This window comes from Danio rerio, chromosome 3 (genome assembly GCF_052040795.2).
Source record: "Danio rerio strain M-AB ecotype USA chromosome 3, GRCz13ab, whole genome shotgun sequence".
Classification (NCBI taxonomy): domain Eukaryota; kingdom Metazoa; phylum Chordata; class Actinopteri; order Cypriniformes; family Danionidae; genus Danio; species Danio rerio.
The window spans coordinates 11,367,501-11,387,573 of record NC_141023.1 but is presented as its reverse complement, the minus strand read 5'-3'; the positions used below and the strand labels follow the sequence as shown (position 1 = coordinate 11,387,573).

At 35.6% G+C, this 20,073-nt stretch overlaps 1 protein-coding gene and 1 long non-coding RNA gene across 33 annotated transcripts in view; one reads left to right on the top strand and one right to left on the bottom strand.

Moving 5' to 3' along the window:
• Positions 1-20,073, top strand: part of coro7 (coronin 7) — a 299,622-nt gene that overhangs the window by 98,675 nt on the left and 180,874 nt on the right. For all 32 annotated transcript variants that reach the window (XM_087243145.1, XM_087243141.1, XM_087243140.1 and 29 more), the window contains 2 exon segments: positions 14,953-15,036; positions 15,117-15,199. In XM_087243145.1, coding sequence (XP_087099271.1) covers positions 14,953-15,036; positions 15,117-15,199 — 167 coding nt within the window.
• LOC147845526 (uncharacterized) lies at positions 8,141-13,718 on the bottom strand. The gene is made up of 3 exons (XR_015480497.1): positions 11,578-13,718; positions 10,025-10,468; positions 8,141-9,024 (listed from the first exon to the last, which is right to left on the bottom strand). It is a non-coding gene; the product is annotated as an uncharacterized LOC147845526 (long non-coding RNA).

Sequence of the window (20,073 nt, the reverse complement as noted above, 5' to 3'; positions counted from 1 at the left end):
TTTAATGACTTCCATAGTTATTTTCCTACTATGGAAGTCAATGGAAGCCCTGAATCCTGAATGCTCTACTTTGTTCCTCAGCAAAAGAAAATATAACATTTACCCCTTAATTTTTTTCTTAAAACAAGCTTAAAAAATTAGACAATGGCGTAAGCAAAGATATTCTTACTTCAAAGCAAAAACAACATTGTTTTAATGATTTGGCAGATTATTTAGCTTGTTTTAAGGGAAAAATTTACTTCATTTTGACTTGTTATTTCTGAAAACAAGACAACATTTTTTGCTTTTAGGAAATTCAGAATTTATAAATTTTAGATATTTGTACTTGTATAAGAAAAAATGTTTTTTATAATTTTTTTGCATTGTGTACAAGAGATGATAGTTTTCTGTCCGGCTGAACCACACACCCCGCACACGCCTCTCATCAACCTCTGTTTATTTGCTGCATGAGGCCAAACTGGATGATGAATAGTCCTCGTCTTCCCGGCCCACAGCTGCAGAAACACTGATGACATCATCAGCCAAGACCTTCATCTGCAAAACATCTCAACGTTTCTAACCTCAGCAGGTTCATTCTTACCCATGAGCCTCACAGTCAGATCAGAAGTCGGCAAACTAGAATGACGTCAGCTTTATATGTGCGTTATATCAAAGACTCTAGAATACACAAGACATGTCACTCATCTAGTTTTAAATGTGGGAAAAGTGTAACGGTCAATATGGTGAATGAAGCCCCGCCTACTAATACCCGAGCCAATCAGTGATCGCTATAGACCGACGATTCTCTGGGGGAGGGATGAGTTTCTGCTGATTTTGTGCGATTTGAACATTTAGAAGTGAAACTATTAGACAGTTGTTGTTTAATTTTATTGGTGCTTCTGAATATGAAACTTGATCATAAACTTGGCAAGCAATTTTAGAAAATATGATATTTCCTCATTCAAACATACTGCCAGAGAGGTGTTTCAAAGCCTTCAAAGTGAATTTGGTTATATACAGCACACTAAAGAAAACCCATACTGCTCCTTTATTTAGAATAATGAAACAGTAGGCTTGGGTATTGTTTGAGGTTATTTCAATACCTTCATACGTATCACTGTACATATCGCTGTCAACATTGCTGATTTTACATTGTCCTGTTGTTTTGGGAGTATGTTGTTGTATTTTGCACAGTCTGTATTTCGGAGACAGCACCTAAGCTTTTCACTCATCATAGTACACGTTCTGCTGGTGATGTGGCAATAAAATTAATTTGATTTGATACTAAATTGACGGTGCTAAATTGATACTTTTAAAACGGTACCGTGCCAAAATGGTCTTTGAACCAATCCTTTTGAGCCACAAAATTATTTGACTAAATTTGTAATAATTTTTATTGAACAGTGTAATAAAAGTTTAAAGTACATCAATTCATCTTTATTCGGCAGTTTCACTTTTATTCAGAAACATTTCATTCATACCCCCATGACAAACGAAGGTATTTGATGCGAGTATGAAGTAAAGACTGGTGGCAAAGTGTTTTAATGGAATTTGATACCTCCGCATTTTATGATGCAGGTGTCTGTGGTTCATCAAAAATTACCGTTTACAAAGTAGACTCTTAATTAAAGTATTGTCTTAATCATATTAAAATCTGAGTATTGGTGTCCATGTATAAGTACCTGTATACCATGTATATGAAAGTGCCTGATGAAGTCGCAAGCTGTGAAAGACAGTGCATTCCTCTGCCTTTAAGCTGATTCCCTGTGCCCTCAAATGTTTCATTAAGTTTGATGTGTCCCCCCCCCTCTCTTGCACGCAATGTGAAGCATCTGCTGCACGTTGCTGTGTCAGAATCCTTGCTTGTAAAATATTGCCACACTTTAGAACACTTAGTTTAAGCAAATTTGATGGAATGCGATCATGTGTGTTGATGAAAAAAGTCGATCACCTATAATCTCATGGCAATTCGTAACTTTTTGAATTAGTGGCTAATTCGTACGAATTCGTACAATCTAATTTGAACAATTAAGTACGATTTGCTCATCACCCTATGACTGTTGAGGTTAGAGGTAGGGTTGGGAGCCATGCCCACATTTTAAAATTGTACATTTGCGTACGACTCAACTCGTACGAATTTTAATGAATTCGTACGAATTAGCCACTAAACTGACAAAACGTAAAAAAAAATGTGCAGGTATTTTATTGCAAAACAAAATGTGGCTGACTTAAAAATGACGGCAAACAAAGCAAAACATCACTTCCGCTTTTTTATCGTGTTGTACCCATATGTTTCCACAACATTAAAAGCAGACATTTTCTTTTGGCCTCATAATTTGATGTTGCGGTTATGTTGCCATCGATTTAAAATTTACAGACAAGGCAGGACTGCCCCGATTGGGCCAGTAACGATTCTGTCTACTGTCGCGAGCATCTCTCACGCTGGCCCTGGGCCATGGGGCAGTCCTTATTGTTAAGCCCTGACTTGATTCTGATTTGTCAGTCACAACATTCCTGAGGTATGTTATTGCCAGATAACAACTGCTAAATAACACCGGCTCATCCAGGAACTTCAAAGCACCTTGACCGTCAGGAAATACGCTCAAATTTGTATACTTATATCCACATTCATTTGTTTGGTGCCATCTTGTGACTGAATAATGCGCAGGTTAGTGTATGCTCCATTCAGCTCCACTCAGCCAGTTTTGCATCTTTGTGTTTGTTTAAAGAATGTAATAATAATATTTGACTAGATATTTTTCAAGGTAGTATTCAGCTTAAAGTGACATTTAAAGGGTTAACTAGGTTAATTAGGCAAGTAAGGGTAATTAGGCAAATCATTGTATAACAGACAATTGAAAAAAATGCTTATGGGGGTTAATAATGTTGACCTTAAAATAGTTTTTAAAAATTTTAAAACTGATTTTATTGTAACTGAAATAAAACAAAAAAGACTTTCTCCAGAAGAAAAAATATTATTGGAAGTATAGTGAAAAATTCCTTGCTCTGTTAAACATTACTTTGAAATATTTAAAAAAGAAATTCACGCAAGGGCGATTTAAGGTAAAAAAATGAATATATTAATGATTTAATATTAAAATACATATTTAAACACTGATATATTGCACATTATAATGGCTTGATGATCAATTTAGTTGTAACTGATTCAATAGTAGCTAGTTTTAGTATTTTGTTGTCAGCTAATAAGCATCAAGCCTGCTGTGGTAGAACTGCCATATATTTATAAGCAGGCGCTCATGTTGAAGTGATCAGACATGCAACATTAGATATGTCCGGATGTTTGAAGAGCAATTATTGATAAGAGAAATTTGATCAGCCACTCATTTAAGCTGGGAGAGATCATCATCGTCGATAATAAAAGTAAAGTGACCCGCTGTTATCGCTGATTTGCGTTTTCGAGGCCTTGTTGAGTCGTGGCTCGGGGGTTTTTGGTGATGTGAAGCGTGAGTCAGTGTTTGTGTTGAATAGAGAGAGAGGTGGAGAGTTCAGCCAGACTGTGTGTGTGTGTGTGTGTTGTCAGATCCATCATCTGCACACATCTGTCTGGGGACTCGTCTGCCGCGTCTGTTGTCTTCATCTGTTCTTCCTTTTACACTTTCTTGTGCCTTTGATTTGTCGCTCACACTTGCATTCATGTTCTCAGTAGGGATCTATCTATCTATCTATCTATCTATCTATCTATCTATCTATCTATCTATCTATCTATCTATCTATCTATCTATCTATCTATCTATCTATCTATCTATCTATCTATCTATCTATCTATCTATCTATCTATCTATCTATCTATCTATCTATTTATCTGTCTGTCTGTCTGTCTGTCTGTCTGTCTGTCTGTCTGTCTGTCTGTCTGTCTGTCTGTCTGTCTGTCTGTCTGTCTGTCTGTCTGTCTGTCTGTCTGTCTGTCTGTCTGTCTGTCTGTCTGTCTCTGTCTGAAAAGTTCTTTCGGTCCTTCGTTCCTTTCGCTCTTTCTTTCCTTCTTTTGTTCGTTCCTTTTTCTATCTTCAATCCTTTTATACGTTTCTTTTCTTTTCTTTTTTCCTTTCATTTGTTCCTTTCGTTCATTTATTCATTTCGTTCATTCCTTTTGTTAATTTCTTTTGTTTTTTCCTTTCGTCAATTCCTTTCGTTCGTTCCTTTTGTTCGTTCCCTTTGTTCGTTCTTTTCATTAGTTCTTTTCTTTCTATCTATCTGTCTATCAATCTGTCACTGCCTATCTGTCTGTTCCTTTTTTTGTTTGTTCATTCGTTTGTTCTTTCATTCTTAACTCTCTTTCATTCGTTTGTTCCTTTTTCTATCTTCGTTTCTTTTTTTTTTTTTTCATTTGTTCCTTTTGTTCATTCGTTCCTTTAGTTTGTTCCTGTTCACTCCTTCCTTTCTTCCTTTCGTTCGTTTCTTTCGTTCGTTTGTTCCTTTCGTTTGTCTGTTCCTTCCATTCATTCCGTTTGTTCGTTCCTTCCTTTCCTTCATTTGTTCCTTTCATTTGTTTGTTTGTTCATTCCTTTCTTTCGTTCCTTTCGTTTATTCCTTCCTTTCATTCCTTTCTTTTCTTCTTTCTTTTTTCTTTTGTTTGTTCTTTTTCATTTATTTATTTCATTCCATTTGTTTATTTGTTGGTTTGTTCATTCCTTTGTTTCTTTGTCTTTCTTTCATTTATTTGTTACTTTCATTTATTCATTTGTTTGTTCGTTCCTTACTTTCATTCATTCCTTACTTTCATTTTGTTCTTACTTTCATTCCTTTTGTTCGCTTGTTTCTTTTGTTTCTTTTTCTTTCTTTTTTCATTTATTCTTTTTTTTTGTTCATTTATTTTTTTCCTACTTTCATTTTTTATTTTGTTTATTTCTTTTGTTTCTTTTTCTTTTTTCTTCCATTTATCCATCCAGTTTTTGTACACTGAATGTATTTTTTTTATTTCATTTCTTATACCCCTTGTTATTTTGTTATGACATTTTTATAAATTTTATAGGGATGATAATCCATTTATTGGGCATATATTGTTCTATATTGTTCGTATATCACTTTAAAATTTTTTTTTTTTACAATTCTTTATTATTATATATATTTTTTACCAATATATTTTATTTATATTTAACTAATATAATTTCTATATTTTTAGGCATTCTGCAAAAATGACCTTGTAGTGTAGTGTACAGTAATGTAATGTAAATGGTGGAAATGAATATGCACAATTAAACAAAAATAACAATAAATAAATAGATATAAAATGTATATTAGCATGCGTTTACAAATTTTGGCTCAAGACTGATATATTTATTGTTGATCCTTAATGTTTTTAATGTCATTTACAGATCATACAAATAAACATTCAGACTAACAAACAAACAGTCAGACCTAAGCACTGAGAATAATATTGTACAACCCTGAATACGTATTAGATGGTACAACCTAAAAATCTTTACCTGCTCCAAAACAAAACGTATCACAATCAATATCAAAAACCATGTCTGGTGAAAGTTGATCTCTAATCTGAGTTTGTATATCCAGCAAATATTGTGCAAGTGCATCATGTTGTGTATGGAGTGTCCTGTCGGTGCTGTGGAATCTGGCTCAGGATCTAGGACTCTTAGCACATCCTCTGCCCCGAGGTGGAAGATGTTTGCTTCTCATCCAGCAAACATATTTCATCTGGGATGTGAACCAAAGAGCTCCATACCTTCCAGATGAGGTCCGACAGAGAGCACAATATGGCCGAGAGCTACGTCCCCCCTGAGGGATATATATATGTGGGTTTATGTGCTCTATGTGTGTGTGTGTGTGTGAGTGAGAGAGATTAAATGCGCTGAACTCCACATCCACTGGGCGTTTTACAGCAGATTTGATCTGACGTCAGTGCTCTGATTGTTTGCCTGGTCTTGTTTTTTTTTTTTTTTTGTACTTGTACATGAAGAACCACACCTGAGACTGTTTGCAAAACAATTCAAGATAAATAAATACAAATTGCAGTCCCGATAGTTATGATAGTGGTTATGATAAACAGTGAAGAGCTGCTATGCTGAAAGGGACAGTGTAAAATCTATTTCCGTTAATTGGCTTCATACTAATGTCTAATGTATAAATTTTATACCATTAATATTAAACATTTCTTTAAAGTTGTTATAGAGGGGAAGACTTGGAAAAATGTCTGAAAGAATGCTGAGAATTCCAAATAAGAGATTTAATGGAATGTTTGAGGATTCTAGAATACTTTTAATAGATATTTTCAAATAATTGAGAGAATCCTAAAAGAAAGTTTGATAAAAATCCTGAAAATGTTGTGAATTCATTCATTCATTCATTCATTTATTCATTCATTTTCCTTCGGCTTAGTCGCTTTATTTATCAGAAGTCAGCACAGCGGAATGAACCGCCATCTTATCCAGCATATGTTTAATAGCGGATGCCCTCCCAGCTGCAACCTAGTACTGGGAAACACCCATACACATTCATTCACACACATACACTTGGGCCAGTTTACTTTATTTGATTCACCTATAGCGCATGACTTTGGACTGTGGGAGAAACCGACTCTGCCGTGACTTGCTGTAAGGCGACAGTGCTAACCACTGAGCCAAGGTATCGCCTATTATTTGCTGTGAATCCAAAAAAAAAATGTATACAAATCTTGAAAAAATTTGACTGAAAATATGAAGAAATTTTGAAAATTCTAAAATAATTAATATACTCCTTTCATTTATTAATGATATTATATTTTTGGGAATCTTTACAATTTTAAGAATTGTAAAATAAACTTTGATTGAATTCTTGAACATATTGTGAATACTAAAAAGCATTAGATAGAAATTGTAAAAGAGCTGTTTATATAAATTGAAAAAATTATATATAAAACTCTAAAATAAATTTGATAGAAATCCTGAATATGCTGAGAATTCTGAAAGGTTGTTAGAAATCCCGAAAAAGCTGCAAATTCTAAAAAGAAAGTTTGATAGAAACTCTGAAAATGTTGTGAAATTAGAAAGTTTGATCGAAATGCTGAAAATGTTGTGAATTTAAAAAAATAGATAAAAATCATGAAAAAAGTTTGACTGAAAATGTAAAAGAATGTTGAGACTTTTAAAGAAATTTTGAGAATTCTAAAAGAATCTTTGATGTAATTCCTGAAAATTTTAGGAACTCCAAAAAAATTTTTTTGATAGAAATTAGTTCCTAATAATGTTTGATATAAATGACAAAAGAATGCTGAGAATTCTACAGTAAAGTTTGATAAAATGTAGTGGAATGATTAATAGAATGTCTGAAAAAATGTTGAGCATTCTTAAAAAATGTTTGATTGGAAATTTAGGGGAATGTTAAGGGAGTCTAAAAGCATTTTGAGAGATATTCTAAAAGACTATTTTGAGATTTGTTTTGAGAGAGAAATGTTGATAGTTGATTTAAATAATCATTACATGTTTGTGTTTTTGGTAACTTTTTTGGTTTATCTGTGGTGAATCTTAGTTTTTCATTGAAGAGTTTAACTGTTTGCTTTAAAATTACCTTTTCTGAAGATTTTAATGATCTAAAGACTCTTTATTTTTTTCACAAAGAAACATTTTTGTGCAGTGGGGTATATTAGATTCCATAGATGTTAAAGATTCATCTTGTAACCATAAAATCGATCAAATACATGTTTTGTCCAGTTCAGATTTCCGGAGTCAGTAATTGAGGTCAGGATGATGGACACTGGAGGAAACACATTTTTATTTATGTGTGAATGTGTGTGGCGCGATTCCTCCTCCAGATCTAGATAAGATTCCATTGTGCTGAAATCAATATCTGCTCTCATCCACAGTCGGACATTCATTCACATCCACACCCAAAAACTCACAGAGACCTCTTCAGCCCGGCTGATCAATACTTTCATCACTCACGAGGACTTTATCAGCCTGCTTTCGCCCTTTTTCATTCAGGAAAAATCCTGCGGTTAAAGTGTAGCCAAACGTCAGGAAACACATGTTATTTTAATTGTATCCTTGAACCCTTGTTTTTAACTAGATTGGGCTTTGCAATATAAATACTAAAGAACTAGGAAAGAAAAAAAAACAGGAAGTTTTTAGTGAACAAAAGAATGTTTGATACAACTGGTGAAAGAATGTTGAGAATTCTGCTATAATTAAAATCCTGAAAAATGTTTCAAATTGTAAAAAATATATATATATATATATATATAGAAATCCTGAATATGTTGATAATTAAAATAAAGTTTGATACATCTATAAAATGTAGAAAACTGTAAAAGGTTTGATTGAAATCCTAAAAATGTTGATTATTGTAAAAGAAAGTTTGATCAAAATCCTGAAAATGGTACAAAAAGGTTCAATTGAAATCCAGAATTTTATTTTAAATAATAAGAAAAGGCTTAAAGGGCCATGAAACCCCCCCGTCTCACACTCAGCGGTGCTCTCAATGCGGGAAAATGGAAAGAAAACCTTCATTGCTGCACATTTACAGTATAAACGCAACACTCACAACCCTCCAAACAACTCTTCTACTACTTCCACTTGTTTGAATTATGGTTGGCAACACAACGTGGCGTCTCTCTGCCGTCTGATCACCGTTAACAGGTAAAAAGACCTGTTTTAACACCTCTTCGAAGCAATCATGCATATTAGTGAAGTTATACACAATAGAACGTGCTGATTGGTTCAGCCAAGTCTTTCTCATGAATTACAGTGAAAGCTCAAAGACGTCACATACAGACATCCAGTCTCCATGTTGGAATTTACACGGATCTCATGGCCGTGACACAGCTTCAAACTTTCTTTTCAAACCGAAAGAGCGAATTTGGTTGAAGTACCAAAAACAACCAATTTTCATTTATTAGTGAAACATATGTGTCCTAATAGTGTTTTTAGCAACGAGGGACACATATATGACTGTCAACAGCTCATGTTTTGGTGTTTCATGACCCTTTAACAGAAATCCTAAAAAATGTTGATAATTGTAAAAGAAATCCGGAAAACTTGAAAATGGAAATAGCAAAAGAAAGTTTTGTAGAAATTCTGAAAAATGTTTAAAGGGCACCTAGGTTACCCCTTTTTTCAGATTTAATACAAGTCTTTTGCGTCTCTAGAATGTGTATATAAAGTTTCAGATCAAAATACCCATCAGATTTTTCATTGTACCTTTTACAAGATGCTGTTTTATACTGATTTCCAGCAGGGGGTGGTTTTGTCGTACTGCGCCTTTAAGCCGAGTTCTGCCCGCCCACTGTTTCTACATGCCTCCTCCCTCAGCTGCGTCAGACAACAGACAGACTTAAAGGAAGAAGGTCTCACGTAGCGTTTGTGAGATACTACAGTAAGAAATAACCTTTACTAATCACTATTGTGAAGTTGCATTGATGAGTCACACACAATATCGTTACAAAGTTAGCCACACACACACACACACACACCACAGATGACACACACACACACACACACGCAGGCAGGCAGGCAGACAGAGCGCGCTTAGCTTAGTTAAGACTAACCTCAAGTACTGTGTGGATATCTGTTATGCTAATGTACAAAATAAACCTGATTTAACTTCCACAAACCTGGATTGAAGCGTCTTTTATAATTGTTCTGACACGCGGCTGTGCTGATGAAGTAAAGCTGAAGTAAAACGCTGTAATTAATTACACACGTGCTCTGTTTTAAAACACTTTAAACATGTGAAACTTACTCTTAATCACATTTGATGATGATTGCTGATCCTAGCGAACAGAACAGACCTTTTATTCCCGGTTGCTTTGCGCATGTCTGTCTGGTCTTGTTGACATATACACGTGACTACCGGAACATGTTAATGCGGGCAGCTGTCAATCAGTTTGGTGGGCGGGGGGATCGCACACCTACGTAATGGTGCGATCGATTTGAAAACAGCTCCAATTGGCCGACCCTTTTTTTGTAGTTAAATTGAAAAAAATAGGACTGGGTGTGTTCATATCACCCCAGTATGACGGTTTATACACTATACCAACACACAGATCTGTCCAAACAGCTTGAAAAGTAGATTTTTTACCATAGGTGCCCTTTAAAACTGTAAAAGGTTTGCTAGAAATCATAAAAATGTTGATAACTGTAAAAGAAAGTTTGTAAAAGGTTTGATCGAAGTGAGACACAGATTCAGACTTCCACATGAGCTGGTCATTAATTAGCAAATAATATAAATATTACGAAAATAAACATTAGGTGAGCAGGTTACATTGTAACCCTGCGTCCCAACAACATGCCACGTGAAGAGATTTGCAATAAGCAATTGGGCTGTCTGCATCACAACAGAAATTAAAAACAGTCATTTAAAAGCACAGATTAGTGCACTCACTGCATTTCAACAAAATAAGGTTTATAATCTAATTCATACATATTAAACCTCTTTACCATTATTAAATGTACACACTGAATCACTCATATGAGTTGGCTTGCACTGAGTCTCTAAAGTTCAACTTCAAATGGTTTATTTTATTTGCAAGGTCTGAGGTGAACTATGTGTTGCATCCAGGGCTTTACATTAACACCCGCCAAATAGATTTTGGGTAGATTTTGGCGGTGGCGGGTAAAACAGATACTCCAACTAGCCACTTTGGCTGGTTGAAAATAATATTCCCAGATAATAATTCTTAAAAGCAGGGTTCGACAATAAGGATGGTCCAATATGCAGGCACAGGCGATCGAGAAGCAACACGACTGACAAAAATAATTGCGTTCGCAACTTTGCGCGAGCAAAGCAGGTGAATACTAAATGAGAGGATAATCACTCGCGCTAACAGCTGAGGTGATGTGCGCTCCCGTTTCCTTTTGTGAAGCAACTGTGTCTAGAAACACAACTGATGCGATCAGTTCTCTTTCAAATAGACTGGACAAAAGGGAGTAACAGTTTGCTGCTTTCAAGAGTTCCAGAGTTGACTTATTGTAAGCAGCGCTATAGTTGCTTTCGGTTTAACCATTCTTTGAAAAGATAATTTATGGGTCTATCATTAACCATGCGTGTGTGATCATCCTTTCATCATCACACAGTATGTTTTTTACCTGGTTTCTTTTGCATTAATATGGTTTAATTATCTTTTTTTTTTTTTTTACAATAACATTGCTTTAATGGGAGAATAGCTCCCTATTTATGTGTAGTTAACTGGTGATCTGGGACCTTTAGCCAGGACATATGACTGTGCATATGTTTTGTAAAAATAAAAAGTTTAGGATTCAGCTATATTTTGCATGTTTTCACACATTTAAAATTTGTGGCTAAGAAATAATTAACTTATTTATGGTATGGTCAGAGATAAATTGGACAAATCCTTCATTTTGGGCTCTGAAAATTATGAAAACTAATTGTAATATATGAAACCCTGACCCATTTGCTCATGATTATGGAGCAAGCTCATACACGGCACACAAAAAGTGAAATGCACGAGGAGGCATGTAGAGATAACGCAAACTCTAAATCAAGTAATTTTAGCATGTCAAAGTCATATTTATGCGTATAAAATATATTTTCCCAACAATAAAATTGTGGCTAGAGAAAATGGCGAGTGGCTAGTCATTTTGGAAAACTTCTAGCCACAGTGGCTGGTGGTCAGAAAAGTTAATGTTAAGCCCTGGTTGCGTTTGTCAGTAGTATGTCAATAAATGCTATGTAAAATGCGATTTAAACTCGCATTGTTAGCCTTTAACAATGAATAAAGCACATGAGGTGTACCTGAGGTGATCATTGTTAGATCCTGAGGTGATCCTGTTTTTCAGCTAGAAGAAGCCTAAAATCTAAATTTCAGGTGTTGGTTGGGACAAACTTTTTAAATATGTAAAATATTTCTTCTATCGTGTGCTGTTGCTTTTATTTAGGACATGGTGTAGATCAGCCTTTAGGCTCGATAGTTAGGCACACTTCTGTTGATGTTGTCAATATGGCAAACTGCGCTCGCTTAGGTTTTGATTTAGATGTGCAATACCCAGTTCAACCACTGGGTTTTAAACTTACACACTACACCTTTAATATAAATCCTGAAAAATATAAAAAATTGTTAGAGAAGGTTTAATAGAAATCCTAAAAATCCAAACAGCGTAGAAAAAGCGGTGTAAAAAGACGCTTGTTTGTTATTTAATGCATAAAACTGTTGTCGGAGACGTAGTCGGCCAACATAACCAATTACTTCTGCTAATATCTGTGCTGTTAGGGCTTGTAACATGTACAGTTTGCTAATATAGACTATTATCCTACACTATTTCTGAACAGAGGTATAAGAATGCAGGCAACTGTAACCAATATACATTTTTTTTGAGGCTTCTGACTGTCTAATATGACTTTACAGTTCGAGGTATATCACCACCTATTGCTTTGGCATTTTCATGTGGATGAAGATCTTTTTAAAACCTTGTGTAATCCATGTGCATGTGTGGGTGAGATTGTATTATTTTTTAAAGCGAAGGAGGATAAACTCAATTTACAAACAAACCCGTCTACATGTGGACATCCCCTTTAAAAGAACTTTCTTCAATCTGGTTTAAGCCGATGCCTCCAACAGGATTTGACCTCCCGCCATTCAAAGTGAACGTCGTTCCTGTGCAGAAAACCACTCTGCCTTCAGAAATCTCTGTTATCAGATTCAGTCCCAGAGTTTGAAGCGTGTTGTTTTTGCAGTCGGTGATTAGGGAAGTGCTGTTTCAGGGCGATTGAGTCGTCTATCAGTGAGCAGATGTCATTCACATCACAGACAAGCCCTGATCTGCTCCCTATCACACACACTCGTCATTAAAGCTCAGGAAGAGGAGGCTTTTTATATGTCAGTCATTCAGTCATCAGGGTTCAGTGCTTTCAACAATCTCGTGCAGTTTAAAACCTTCATCTCTTCGAGGCTCGGTTTCGATGGTAATTTTGACAGCATTTTAATTTTGATTTAGTTTAGTCGTAGGCTTTTGACTAATTCCATTTTAGTTTTAGTCATATTTTAGTCGTCAGAATGATTTTAGTTTTAGTCGACTACATTTCGTAAGATTTTAGTGGACTAAATCTAATCTAGATTGCAAAAGTACACACTCAGGTAAATAAAAAATATTAATTATTTAAAGTTCACTTTGCGAATGATTCCCTGGCATGCTGATGTCGCTTTAGATTTGTTGTTTTTATAAGCTATTTCCTCCCCATATGGTTTACAATCTTTTTGTCTTGACATCAGACGTAAATCTTGTTTTTCAGTTGGTAGAAACTTGTTTAGCATAAAAATTGACAACTTTTTTGTCAAAAAATGAACACTGCTCTGTTTATACCTGCTGTGTAGATTTCTGATCACAACACAGGTGGTCAACGTTAATATAGGTGTAAAAGGCGTCTGAAATGTTTTGAATTGATCCACTTACTGTAAATACAGAAATCTGATATATGAACACAAACACAATAAAGGCTGAGCAAGTTTAGATTTTTTGCTATTAAAGTTGTCGAGTCAACTAGTCACTGGTGATGTCATCAATAAAATTGACTACAAAATCAACAAAATATCCTTATACGCTTCGCGGTGGACAATAATCACATCACTTTTCCAGTGTTATGTAAGCACGATTCTCTACTCTCAGGTATTTGCAGGTGGTGTTCTAACTGGCTGACACCTGTTTCACAAGTTAAAGTTCACTCGAAGTTCATGTGAATCATGAAAATAACATAATAATTTTCAATAATCCATGAGAAATTTCATTTAGTGAACCTACCTTCGTGTGTAAGCTTCCATGGTTACCCATGTGGATCCCCTAACACACACACACACACACACACACACACACACACACACACACACACACACACACACACACACACACACACACACACACACACACACACACACACACACACACACACAAACACACACACACAAACAAACACACACATATGTTTGAGTGTGTATTTTATATACACCTAAAGTCAAGCCCCAAATTATTCATACCCCCTGGTCAATTTTGACGTAGTTATTTTTATTTAACCAGCAATTTACTAAAAATTACACCAGGCTCTCCCAAAATATAATAATATAATGTACAAGAGCCATCATTGTAGAAAAAAACTAATCTTTGATTTAGAATCGAACCAAAAGTGGCATGTCCAAAATTATATAAAGCCTTTGCAAACTGTCACAGTCTATGGGGATATCCAAAGTTCTATACCATACCAACTAGTCCAACCAGCTATTCTAAAGCATCATAATTGCCCTGCTTGATTGGGAAATAGCTGTTGTAATGAACTCAACAGCTGAACAACAGAAGCTCTCGGCTGTTGGTTTGTGGACATGGCTATGACAATACAGCTCAAGGCATGATTGTATATATGAAGAGTTTTGCTGCAAGTGCCACTCTGAATTTTCTTCTACAATGTGCTTTTTCTTAGCCTCTTATGTTTATGTTCAGTTATTTCATTGTAAACACGATGAAAGTAACCCCTTCTTTGCCAAAAAAATGAAAATACTGAATCATGACATTGGAGCCTCAGAAAAATGCTAATTTAAGAAAAAAACGATAAACCAAAATTAAAATTCTGGGGCAAACAAAAGCCTGAAAAAGTATGAAAACCTAAAATTATTTGTAATGATTCTTTATTATTTTATTAAATAACAATTTTGTACGACTTTTTTTTTTTTTTTTTGTACGAATTTTAAAATTGTTTAAGTTCCCAGGTTCTGCAGGTTGCAATTTCCTGAATTTTGATTGTCAATCCAAAGCCAATTGTAATGGTTTGTTTTGGTTTAATTTTGAATTTTCCGAATCAATCGCAGAGCCCAGGGGGACCATAGTGAGTGCTCCGACTTGTCCCCCCCTGGTCCTTTTTTGTACAAAATTTAACCTAAAGATAGACATTTACTAAGCAAGTCCTAATGTGAGATTCTAGCTTAAAACCATGTATCATTTTAAATTAACCAATCATGCTTTAATTAATGAAATGCATAATATTCATAATATTTTGTCTCATTTCAATGTGTTTGTGTTTTTGCAGTGTGTTCAGGCTCATCAGGGTAATAGAGACTCCCGCGTCCTTTGGGTCAAAGACGACAACCTGCTCACCACTGGATTCAATCAGGTCAATAATTTAACGCAGTGTTTAATAAATGTATGGCTTTCTCAAGTAGAGGCGAATGTAATAACCCAATGTGTTTGCAGGTGAGGCAACAGGAAGTGAGACTGTGGGACAGCAGGAAGTTGACCTCTTCTGTCAGCGCTCTGTCTTTGGCCACCTCCAATTCGTAAGTCAATATATTTAGTACCCATCATGCATCACGGCTGATATTCTGTGGGTTTTGTGTTGATACAATCGAGACAGACAAGACAAATGTCACAAAGGAGACAGACGTCTTTCTCTAGTTCTCAGCTGTGTTGTACGAGACGCTGCTCGTGTGTTTACAGAAGCAGCTGTACTGTGAAGTGTTTACTGGGCTGTGTTGTGGCAGTGCTATAGCAGCAGTTCTGGGTTTCCTCTGCTCCAGACAAGCCGGTCTGTAAGTGCCGTGGTTTAGCCTCCGCTCAGCTGGAGAGGTGTGCATGGAGCCAGAGGAGAAGAGGGTTTCCATACAGAGGATGCTCTGTAACAATTTACTTGAAGGGGATGTTCATAAGATCCTTTATAATCACGACATGATACATGTTACTGGAACTGCAGGATATTGGAAATGTGTAACATTGCAATATTTTGTTATTTTTCGATTTATATGAGTGCAATTTCACTAGATGCAGGGCTCGAAATTGTGACCGTTTTGGTCTCATATGCACCAGAAGTTTCATCTATGCAACCTCAATATATATTTGGGAGAATTTGTGCGAAATTATGGCATGCAACCGGTTTTCACTGCAAAATGTTCACACTTTTCACAGATTTTCACACATTTAGGACAGATTCACACGTTGTGTAATCTTTGCACTTGAAACGCAGCACTCGGGAATAGTTTAAAATTGTTGTCATGTCAACTTGCTGCAGTAAACAAAGACCAAAATCCTTGTCCCGCCTTTAAAATCATCTTATTGACCCACTGCTCTAGAACTGAACGCGAATGGATTGGTTAAAATCAGCTGTCAATCACTCAGTCAATGCCTTCTGCCTTCAGATGACAGGGATGAAATCAACACTGTCAGATTTAGTTTTAGAAACCACCTAAAGTTACAAATAATGGCACATCTGATTACCGATCATGTGGTGAATGTTTATACACCATCTATACTTTTTGAAGAGTGGATAAAAGACTTCTATTGGCTTCAATTCCGCTATGAAATAACTAAAGCATTGACTATGACCTCCTTGGGCCTGAGTGTCCACATACCTGGACAGCACATTTTTGGCTCCTAAGTGGCTATTTAAAATACTTTAAGGCCCAGTTTCACAAACAGTGCTTAGATTAAGCCAGGACTAGGCCTTAGTTAAATTAGGCTGTTTAAGACACATTTATAAAAATGGCCTTAGAAAAATATTACTGGTATGCACCTGGAGACAAAAAAATTACACCGACATATTTAAAGACATCTCACCACAAGTTATTTTGAGTTGAGACAGCTCAAACATGCAATTTAATCTTAAATAGCCTTAAACCTTGTTTGTGAAACCGGGGGTTAATGTTTTATATTTTGTTACAGACATACAGTGTCATACTGCAACTGTTTTGCAGCATATGACATGCCCCAAACCCTATTTTTAACTGTCCAAAATGGAAAATAAAATGTTGTTTTTACTCTCTGATAGTCAAAGCAAGTTAAAAAAAAAATATTGTTGTTAAATATGCATAAAAAAACAGTCAGAAAAAAGTATGTTATGTAAATTGGGACCACGAGTCCACATATATGGACATCATTTTTCTCTAAAAGTACATCATATTAAAAGATGATACTTAGATTTTATTATTATTAGGTTCCAATAAGCCCAAATAACTAAGAGAAATAAAAAATGCGTGTAAAAAAACACCTTGGGCCTTAAGAGGGTATAGTCTGTGGGACAGAATTTTCAGGTAACTGTTTGCCTCATCTACACATTTTAAGCACAAGAGGTTCTGTTCAATTCTTAATTTAATCGCCAGATTCTGTCTGCCCTGCAATTGGCAGCTATATGTCAAATTTAACACCACGTACACCATAGCAAAAGGGCTTGCATTGACTAAGATTAAACTACACTAATATTGGAGGTCATGAAAAGACTGGTATTGCTATTAAGATTACGTATGGAAATAATAAGGTATATATCAAAAGCATCTATCAGACACCACTCGTGAGAACACAGCACAGTTATCGTTAACAGATTTATTCATGTCAAGCAGTGCCGTGTCCGTGTAGCTTTTGGTCACTCAATTATGTTATAAAAATGTATGTTCTTGTGATAACAGGATTTGTGAAGGACATATTTTCTTTATGCATTCATATATATATTTTTTGCTTGTTAGTTTTGATTAGTGTTGATTTCAAATGCAATAAATCTGTTATTACGAAGCTTGTAGTAACGGTGCTCATAACTGGTGGGTGCCACTAAATTTTAGCTGGTGCGCCTAAATTTTTTAAGTTAAGAGCACCAGTGCTACCATGCAAAAAGGTTCATTTCGAGCCCTGAGAGGACTTGAATATCTCTGTTTTTACAGAATTAATAATTTTAGATTGATTGGGACGATTCTGTAGGGGGAGTGCATCTGCATAAAATATACTAAACAGTCTATTAGCATAGATAAATACAATAAAGAAAAAGATATCAATGAAATGAACAGTGTTTATTATTTTCAGAGGATCCAACAGTAAACGAGACACACATACACACCTGCGAATGCAACACCCCTTCTCATAAAAGTCAAAGCTCATTTTGACAATTAACACCAGTGAAAAAAACAACGTCAAGCTCTAGACAGAGCATCGGAAATAACATATTTTGTACCCTGAAACAATACCCTGTTTCTGCACCTGCGAATACAGCACACATATAAGCTACCCTAAAAAAGACGCTAATAACAGTTGCCATACAAATAGATAAAATCTAAATAGACATGTATCGTGATGATTATAAAGGTTTTCTAACAGTCTTATGAACACCCGCTTCAAGTAAAGTGTTACTGGAAACCCTCTTAAAATAAAGAGCAGATGCATTTATTGTTGTTGTTTTGCTTGAATGTTAAAAAGATTGAAATTAGTTTAGCAGGGTTGTGGACTCGAGACTTGAGTTTCAAATTTAATGACGTATAACTTTACACAATCAAACAGCACTTGTGTCTTGACTTGGATGTGTAAATCTGTACTGCACATCACCAGCCAAAGCAAGCTTTCTGGAAGGTTTGCTTTGGCTTGGTGTTTCAAACTTGCAAATTTGGTCCTAATTTTAACTCCAGTGGTCTATGATGTTTCAAAGCTGAATCGAACTGGATTGAAAGTTTGCTAAGTCAAGCTGTTTAGAGATTCAGAGACTAATTTCAAATGAGTGTTGTTATGACATTTGCTGTGATGGAATAAACTGCAGTGTGTAATCTGCTCCAAACTTTCTGGAATGCGTTTTTTTCTTAAGATGTTTTGAGCTAGTGAAATGAACACTACTGAATCTGACTTGATGTTTTTAAAACCTGTTATATAATGGTCATCACCAATGGTACTTTGAATGTTTTTAGCAGTCAAAGATCAGACTTTCTGGAAGTTTTCAAATAGAACTGTGGGATTCAATTAAATTAAACTGTGAAGCTGTATTGATCATGAACATCTTGTCAGGTAAGTGTGGATGTGTTATCAGTAGTAAATAATCTCTTCTGAAGGCTAGAGGGCGCTCTCTTGCAAATAGGCGTGGAACGATAACCGTTTTCAAGGTATACCGCGTTTTGGAAAAGTCAAGGTTTTAAAACCGCCAAAAATTTTCTGTAATACCGTTCCTAAGGTATGTGTAAGAATTTGTATTTACTTTTTTGTTTGTTTCTCTTTTTTTTTTTTAGGACAAAAGTATCTCCGGCAGAAAAAAATATCCAAACCTGCCGTTTTAAATCTGTTTTTGAAACTAATGAAGACAGCAGAAGTCTATGATTCTATGATGAATTTGAATTATATAGCCTGACATGTTTACTGCTGCAAAATTTTATAAATCTTTCAAAAAATATATAATTTTTTTATTTAATTAAATTTTTTTTACCAGACATTTAAAAAGAATATATATTAGAGCAGTAATAATAATACTGTGAAACCGTGATATTTTTACCCAAGGTTATCATACCATCAGAATCTAATACCGGCCCATGCCTACTCCGTGATCATTAAAAACATCTTGTCAGTAAAGCACAGTTGTGTTATCAGTAGTAAATGATCCCCTCTAAAGAAGGCTAGAGGGCGCTCTCTCGCAAAGCTGTGACAATCATGAACATCTTGTCAGGGAAGCACAGTCGTCTTATCAGTAGTAAATAACCTCCTCTGAAGAAGGCTAGAGGGCGCTCTCTCTCACAATGCTGTGATTATCATGAACATCTTGTCAGGGAAGCATGGTTGTGTTATTAGTAGTAAATGATCTCCTCTGAAGAAGGCTAGAGGGCGCTCTCAGGCAAAGCGGTGATCATCATGAGCATCTTGTCAGGGAAGCACGGTTGTGTTATCAGTAGTAAATAATCTCCTCTGAAGGCTAGAGGGCGCTCTCTCGCAGAGCGGTGATCATCATGAAGATCTTGTCAGGGAAGCATGGTTGTGTTATCAGTATTAAATAATCTCCTCTGAAGGCCAAGTGGGCGGTCTATTGCAAAGCGTTAATTACCATGAACATATTGTTAGCAAAGCACCATTTTGTTATCAGTGGTAAATAATCTCTTCTAAAGGCTAGAGGGCGCTCTCACGAGGAAATCCTTAGTGTTAATAAATGAACAGAAGATTTATCTACTATTATTAGCCACTTTCCCACAGTGATACTGGTAAATATTCAGAACATTTCTGGAGCGGCTTTACCGTTTACGCATCCATTCCAAAATATCGGTAAATTCTGACATGATTGATCTGAAATAACCTTGAAACGGCTGCACTTGTATTCGTAAACATTTGACGACATAACTGACTCTGTGGATGGATAAGAATTGTGAACAACTTCATGCACAAATTATACATATTGTCTAAAATCTTTCTATATTTTGAAAATATTCTT